At 36.1% G+C, this 9,016-nt stretch overlaps 1 protein-coding gene across 1 annotated transcript; it reads left to right on the forward strand.

Moving 5' to 3' along the window:
• The first annotated feature begins 7,245 nt into the window (after positions 1–7,245).
• LOC106303331 lies at positions 7,246–8,223 on the forward strand. Its single transcript, XM_013739630.1, has one exon. The coding sequence runs from the start codon at positions 7,246–7,248 to the stop codon at positions 8,221–8,223; it is 978 nt and encodes a 325-aa protein (XP_013595084.1).
• The last annotated feature ends 793 nt before the right edge of the window (positions 8,224–9,016 follow it).

The raw sequence follows: 9,016 nt of genomic DNA on the forward strand, positions 1-9,016 counted from the left end.
AATGTCGCTTTCTCTTCTGCCTGAGCATGATGACGGTATGTTGTATGGGGCCTTCATGTTATATGAGTTGAGAGAAACTCTTGATTTGTTTTTATTAATGTGGAGTGGACTCAAACTATTTACCCATGTAAACATAAAACTATGTATTTTATCTAGGAGGACACTACCCTCCAAAACTTCACTTGGACGTTGACAGGACAGCCATAATAAGCACTGATGTAAGTGTCTCACCCTTCCACCACATCGTTATAAACTCGACTTTGAAGTCCTGTTATTCCCAAAAGAAGTCTCATTTGGGTCTGCAGTCGTTTTTAACAAGTGCTCGAGGGTCTATGATGTGATGTTAGAACCTAGGCTTGCAGTTTGATTAGTTTTTTTTTGGGTTCTTTTAGCCATTGATAGGTTTGGATTGAGATTAATTTTAATTAGATAAGAGTTTTTAAAATGCAGCTGGAAAATACAGTTTATGCATTGCATATCACAGAAACGTATGATGATTTCGAGGCAGAATGATTCTTGCACGAAGCCATAAATATTACTGCAAAACATTATGTTCTCGAGTGCATTTTTACGAGAGAAGTGAGTCGTTTTCTGTTCCTCTTTGGCTGAATTCTCATGCCTCCTAATGGAGTGTGGTTGCTATGGAAATGCAAGCTAAAGCTAAAGTTAAAATAGCGCCCATAAGGGAAAATTGCATTGCTTAACTTTGCAAAATTTATGTTTCTTGATTGAACAGTTTGCTTGATGCCGCTCAAGAATACATAACAAAACATGCTTATTCTGTGTATCAAAATCTGTTTTCTAACCCATTTCAACATCGTTATAGAAAGAAAAGTTATGGTTTTTTATCTTTATATTTGAGATTCAAAATAGACTTCACTACAATGTCTTTTTCCTCTCTTTTTTTTTAAAAAAATTTCTTTTCTGTTCCTAGCTTAATTGGGTTGTTGATGTTTATAATATATAAAATACCATCTGCTTAAGAGTTTATACAAAATTTTCCTTAAGAGATTCGAAGTTTTGATCTGGTCCTCTGCTTGAATGTTAGTCTCCTCATTTTTGGTCTTTATAAATATGTAATAGTTCTGAAAAAGAAATAAATTCTTTAAGCTTATAGTATGTTGATTGAGTTTTCATGATTCTGTTACATATACACATCTTTTTTGTATACTCTTTGTTATAGATGGTTCTGTTATATATTCACACTCTTTTTGTACACTCTTTGTTATAGATTTAAAAAACATTGAAAAGAAAGCTAAATTTCTTTACAACAAACAAGTTAAATATAAAATGATGAAAAAATAAAAAGATATCTTCGACAGACATTACAAATCACTTATTATATACTCAATACTTTCAAACTAGAAAAGGTTATTGAAAAATTAATGAGAATACTTTTCGCAACAAATAAGTTTGACGAACGATATAAAGTATAGCAATGACCCTATAACTATAAATTTTAAACTATAAATAGTGTTAAACAAAAAAAAAATGAATTTATTTTTAGAACAGAATTTTTTTTTTAAATGATAAAAATTTAAAGAACAACAACAAAAAATATAAAGGAAATCCCATGCGATGCAGAGTGACGAAACCTCATTATACGATGAAAAATTAAAAAAAAATAATTTTTAAATATTACAAATAAACACATGATTTTTAATTTAAAAAATATCAGCTGATCTTAATTTTTTTCAAAAAAAAATGTTAAAATTATTTGCTGCTTAACATTTTCTTCTTATGAAAAATCCAAATAAACAAAATAAAAGAATAATTGGATCATAACTAAGATTTAATTACCTATTTATTCAGTTTACTCACCATATTATCTGTATTCTATAATATTAATAGGAAAAAATAATTTAGAAAAAATAAAGTCAAACTATTTATAATATTAACAGAAACTACAAAACATAAAATTAAAAACATAAAATAATTGCAAAACTAAGAAAAAACCAAAAAATAATGTCAAACTATTTACATAATAGTAAACAAATATAACTGAGCTACAAAAGTTAGATATAATATTAAATGTATTTTATTTACAATTAGATTTAAACTTTCACTATGTTACTCCGTTTTTTAATATGATCTTCTGCCTAACATAAACCGTAACAAAATGTAATTATGTAGAGCTTAATCCATTTGTACAAATTATAATTACAAGAATCACAAGCCTATTTTTGAGATTCCAAAATATAGTAAACCACAATTAACCAACTAATTGGATGTAGAAGTATCAAAAATATATAACGAGAATACCACATACATCCAATATAGTATATTATACGAACTTATTGATAATGACACAAACATCAAAATCAAACATAATTAATCTTAACATACATAGTTTCCTCACATTCGAATATTCTTAAAAACCATAAACATTATTATACATTTACCTTCAAAGCTTACATATAACACACACAAAAATTATACAATTGTATAATTACATGCATCACAAGTAAAGTATATCCTGCCCGTAGGGCGGGTCGACCCTAGTTATTAATAGAATACAGTTTAAAAATAAACAAAGATAAATAATAAAGCAACGGAAAAGAACATATAATTTTGTGGCATTTCGTCAAATAAAACTACAAATTTCCACTTAATAAGTTGTGGCCATACACAAGGCCGTGCCTAACTTTTCTAAGGTTAGAAGCAGTCAAAAAAAATTTGGCCCCAAAAATATTATTAAGCTGGCTTGAACCCATGACCTTGACAAATGAAACAGTCTACTCATCCACTGAACCAACAAAGAATCTTGCCAAATTGGCCCCCAAAATTAATTATAAAGATATTGGCCCCAAGTCTATGCTTGACCAGCTTGTGGTCAGGCCCGGCCCTGGCTATACCAGCCACATATACAAAAACATTGTGGCTATTTTGTGTCTAAATTTCCACAAGACGTTTTGTGGATGTACGTAGAAATAAAGTCACAATTCAAAGTGTGACGCATTGTGGTTAAAAAAGCTACAAATTTATTGTGGCTATTTGTGTCCTAAATCCACAATTGGTTTTGTGGCTATTTGTAGTAGTTTCTACATTTCATATTGGGACTTTTTTTGTAGCCTGAATTACTACGAAATTGAGTTAGCGCTATTTGTAGATATTTTTCACAAAAATAATTTTTGGTTAAGTCATAGAAGCTCATAGCCATGATTATTTTTTGTGATGATTCGTAACTATGTGTTAAATAGCCAAAAAAAATATTACATAGCCACAACAATTTCAGTTGCTAGTGATATCACTCAAATTATCACTCAAATTATCCTAAGGATTGACTCTACTCTCTCAAATAACATGTTCAGCTGTAGTACTTAGGGATCAAATCCACAGAGACTCTAGGATTAAACAATAGATTTGTAATTTTCTAAGCTAGATAGAAATGTTCTTAACAGTAAATAGTTAGATTCAGGTAAATTCTCAAGTATGATAAGTATGCTTATCTTGTGGTTTATCAGGGATTTAAGAATATTAATTGTTCTCGAACTCAAACTTAAGTTATAATATATCAACTCTCGTATGTAGAGATTATCTAATGCTTAGACCTAGGAATCCAACTCTCGTATTTAATCGATCGATGCTTCCTATGGATTGTCGATCGATGTCTCGAATTTATTGTCGATCGATGTATCCTATGGAATGTCGATCGATTCTAACTCTAGCAAGCTTTAGCGAATGGGTTTGATGTGTTCTCTAACCACCTAGAACAGCTTTCGTATGTGTCTAGCTAATCAGATCATACTAGTTTTATTCAGACAACATGCCAAGTTCTCACTTGCGCTCATCAATCCAATATCTAAGTTTAGGGTTATCAATCCTAAGCTTAGCAGTAAGAACAACTATATGAAAACTAATTAAATCACCCTCACAACAATACAAATTTAGCAAACCATAATTTAACCCTTGAAGAACCCTAAATCTAACAATATAACTACTCAGAAATATTTATGAAGCATTATGATGGTCTGAATAACACTAAATTAGAATTAATCAAAAGACAAAATAGATTAAAGAAACAAAGGAAATTCAAGATCTTCCGTTTCTCAAGGTGTTCAGATCTCTCTCTCCAATCCTAAGCTCTCTCTCTAGAATAGTATGAAGCATAGCCGTCAACCATGGTTTAGAAAACAGTAAAATAGAGTTCCAAGTCGTTTAGGAGTATTCTAGTAATATGTGGTGACTTTTGGGCTTAAGTTGGTCATTAAATAGGCTCGACCCATCTTTTGGAATCACCGTCGATTGACACCATGGGTGCACTGTCGATCGACACCATGGGTGCACCGTCGATCGACGTTCCTTCATTTCCTCGACAGCTTCCTCTCACAAGACAGACTGACTACTCTTAAGTAAAACAGACATAACTTCTGATCTAACCGTTGGATTGACCTCAAACCGGTGGCATTGGAAAGCTAACTCAAAGCTCTATCGTGTGTCATAATATTGGATCAATATCACCGTGGAAAGGTCTCCATCCATAGGTAAACATCTGGTGCGTATGTGTAGTTCTGCACCTCAAAAAGCTCCAAAATCACCAAAGTTATCTAAAACGTACCTGAACCTGAAAAGACTCTAAAACATACTCCAAAAACAGATAATAATCTCTAAAAAAGTCATATATTATGGTTTAAAAGTGGTAAAATCCATGGTATATCAGCTAAATACAAAAAAAAATATTGTAGTGGTAGTGCGTCTTCAAACGATACTGATGGTCAAACTATGAGTTCTTCCTTAATTCATGAAGCGAGACATACACCATCTTTTAGCGTCGTTAGGTCTGTGCAGTTTTTTGGGTTCAAGATTTGGGATCTCATTTCATTGAACCTATTTATGTAGCATTAAAGTGTCTTGTTATGCCCTTCTATTACTGAAAAAATGGCTCCTTCTGAAACCATATCTTTTATGAAGACTGAGTAATGATTCAGGAAAGCGGTTGCTAGCTGAGTGAAATTTCCTACGAAATTTCCATATAAACGAGCAAACCATTTGAGCATGAGTCCGGTAAGATTTTCAATGAAAAGCATGTTGTTGAGGTGAAATCGAGCTACCGCGAGTCTGAAGGCACTTATATGAGCCTTAGGGTCCGATCTCTCTGAGAATTCTGAAAATTTAATTTTCCATGTATTTCGGAGACGTGTGATGGCTATCCAGTTTGTGAATAGAGTTCGACGCGTCTCTTCCCAATCTATGTCAGGTGCCAAACTAGTGGCCATGTGGACCCTTTAGTTCAGCTGCATAGATTCACGTTAGTTTGCTTGACATATCTTTGAAAAGATTCGAGATCAGTTCATCCATTTTCATTGATATGTGGAAATAGATTTTGAAGTACTCAGCCGCTAAGCGGAACTGCGTAAGTCGGATCCTCGCAATTTGCTCAAGGTCTATCACCTCGAGGATCAAGTACTCAAGGGGTTTTTTATCGCAGAACACGTGAGTTCGACAGGAATTCTGATGCTCTGAACCATTGTCTCTCGTCGACTCGCAGCCCCATGGTGGAGGTGTTTAACGACTCCAAACATTAGGATGGTCCAAGTTGGAATTACGAATGGAGGAAGATCTACAAAGTCTAGTTGCATAGGATGTGATCCTACATCAGTTGTAGTGACACTACTTACCAATTATGGTGACGGGAAGAGAGGTAAAGTTGTTCTTGGAATGGCGGATTGGGATCGGCCAATAGACTTGCTCAATTTTCTGTCTTGTTTTGATGCTGAGCGGCGTCTAAAGGAAATTGCTGCCTCTCGAAGCGAGCCTCGAGGTTTTGACTTTCTGATATGTTCGATCCACGAGTAGGGTAAGCATCCTTTAAATTTCTGATAAATCGTTCGCCATTGGCGGGAGTGGAGAGGTCGGTCGTTGATTGGACCTACCTCTGGTAGCGGACAAACTATTGCTCTGGTTCCATACCAATGAGTTAGGTCGATCGGTGGGAACACTTACAGGAGGGGCCACATGGAGAGTTTTTCACTCATGGTTGGAGAGTTTTATGGAGTGGGTGTTTGGGTCCATCATTGATAGGGGCGTGGCTATGTTCCCCGGTGGGGATGGTGCTCTGCTGAGTTGAAATGGCTTCGTCGGCTTGGATTGATGTTTTGTTGTGGTTGGATTCACTGGTTATGGAATCCATTTTGATCTGTGATCGGAGTCTTAAGTCAGAGATCGACTTTTATCGTGTCCCCACAGACAACGGTAAATTGTGAAAGTTAAATTCCGCAGTCAGAATTTTTAATGTGAATAAAGTAAGATTTTGATAAACGGTAGAAAGAGATCTATGTGAGTATATCTCTAAGATAGTTTGTGTGAATTGGATTAATGTTATTGACAATGATTAAGATAATACAAATAACAAAGTCCAAGATAACACATCTCGAAGAAAGTACTCTAGGTCTCAAGTGAGAAACTCGAAAAGCGTCTATGAATAATGTTTTTGGCTTGTTTTTTATACTACTCAGCTTGCTTTAACTACTCTGCGTATCTAGGATGCACGTCATGTGCCTTTCTCCGGAGATCTCCTGTTATGTAACCAACTAACCATGAGGTGATAGAGTCTTGGTTGTTTTCCATAAACTCAGAGCTTACTACCTCAAACTGCGAAGTAGTCCTTTGGATTTAAATAACTGGACTTTGCGGATGAATCATGTTTTCACTGTCAATTTTGATTGGGCCTTTACTGAGCCAGATTTATGTGATATATCATGCTCCAACATATTATATATTATATGGCTTAGATTGCAATATACAGTCATTCATCATTTGTCTGTTAAAGATTATGAAGTTGCAGTGGAACATAGGGATACAATAGATAAGAAAAAATAAACAGAAATCTACAATGCAAACACACTCTTACCGTAGATTCAATAGACGGCTAACCAGTGACAGTGACGCACAAATGCATACCAGCTGCGATAGTTTTAAGTGGGGAACACTATTGGATCAACTTGAAATCAGGATAAGCTTGACCGAGATATGGTTAGGATAAGTTGAAGTCCTGATATTTAGGAGCTATCTAAATATCGTTGTTGTTATCGTTTAAGGTTTTGGTTTTATAAATATGGTGACATCGAGTTGTGATACACCATAAGTTGTGGAGCTTTAGTTTTGAGTCTAATTTTCTAAAGCTTGAAGTAAGTTAATAAGAGAGTAATTCTTATTGAAGTTTGGTTTGAGTTCTTAAGTCTTGTCTAATCGTTTTTCAACACTTGGTATCAGAGCTTGTAGGACTCGATCCAAGCGAAAGACAAGATGGGAGATTTATCTACGGTTGTGTTGAAACCAAAGGATGGTGGACCTTCCATGTTCAGCTGTCCAATGTTGACTGCAGTTAACTATACGGTGTGGGCAATAAGGATGAAGGTGTTGCTCAAACTGCATGATGTGTGGGAAGCTATTGAGGAAGAATCTACCGATGCTGTGAAAAATAATACTGCGATTGCAGTACTCTTTCAATCCATTCCAGAAACCCTTATACTGGAGGTGGGAGAACTCGATACTGCGAAGAAGGTTTGGGAGGCAGTAAAGTCGAGGCATATGGGGGCAGAAAGAGTACGTGAGGCACGTCTACAAACTCTCGTGTCTGAGTTTGATAGACTAAGAATGAAGGATGATGAGAAAGTGGATGATTTCGTGGGGAGGATATCAGCAATTTCCTCAAAATCTACTGCACTTGGTGAGAAGATAGAAGAGACCAGGATGGTGAAGAAGTTCCTTTCAAGCCTTCCGAGAGGCAAGTATATTCACATTGTTGCTTCCCTTGAGCAAGTACTTGATCTAAAGACTACGAGTTTTGAAGAGATTGTTGGACGTATTAAAACATTTGAAGAACGAGTTGCGCTTGATGATGATGAGACACAAGAAAGTCAGAAACTTATGTATGCGAATTCAGACTCTCACTCTACCTCAAACCAAGAAATCCAAGGAACATATCGTGGAAGAGGACATGGAGGAAGGTACTACAACATGGGTAGAAGAAGAGGAAGATATGGCGGAAGAGGTTACGGTGAAACAGATTTGTCGAAAATAACATGTTTTCGTTGCGACAAAACTGGACATTACGCATCTACATGTCCTGATCGTCTCTTAAAACTACAGGAAGCAACTGAATCCAAAGAGAAGGAGGACGACACAACAGAGGCTGAAGAATTGATGGTAAATGAGGTGGTATATTTGAACGAGAAGAATGTACTACCGCAGAAATTTGAAAGTAACTCAGAGAACGTGTGATATTTGGACAACGGCGCGAGTAATCACATGACGGGGAATAGGAGCTACTTCAAAACAATCAACGAGTCAATAACAGGAAAGGTGAGGTTTGGAGACGACTCACGTATAGACATTAAAGGAAAGGGCTCGATCATCTTCCATAGCAAAGATGGAGTGAAGAGAATCATAGCTGATGTTTACTTCATTCCTAAGCTCAGAAGCAATATTATTAGCCTTGGACAAGCTACAGAGCACGGCTGTGAAGTTCTAACGAGAGATAACCTGCTTACGCTAAAGGACAAAGATGGAAGGGTCATAGCGAAGGCGCAGAGGTCACCAAATCGACTTTACAAAGTTCACATTAGTAAGGTTGATCTAGTAAGTTGCCTTCAAGCTGCAACGATGAGTGCTTCGAGTCTCTGGCATGCTCGTCTTGGACACATAGGGAGAGATTCCCTGGCAAAAATGATCAAGAATGAATTGGTGATCGGCATACCTAAGGTTGACGTTGAAAAAGACACTTGCTCTCCATGCTTACGAGCCAAACAGATACGGAGATCATTCCCACAAGCTACTAACTACCGAGCTGGAAAGTTACTGGAGTTGATACATGGAGACCTATGCGGTCCTATATCCCCTCAAACACCATCGAGAAGGAGATACATCTTTGTGCTCATAGACGACTATTCTCGCTACATGTGGTCCGTTCTGCTGAATGAGAAGGGAGAAGCATTTGAAAAGTTCAAACGTTTTAAAGCAATTGTTGAGAAGGAGACTGAAACAACTATTAAGACGTTCCGAACTCATCGGGGGG

This window comes from Brassica oleracea, chromosome C7 (genome assembly GCF_000695525.1).
Source record: "Brassica oleracea var. oleracea cultivar TO1000 chromosome C7, BOL, whole genome shotgun sequence".
NCBI classification, from domain to species: Eukaryota; Viridiplantae; Streptophyta; class Magnoliopsida; order Brassicales; family Brassicaceae; genus Brassica; species Brassica oleracea.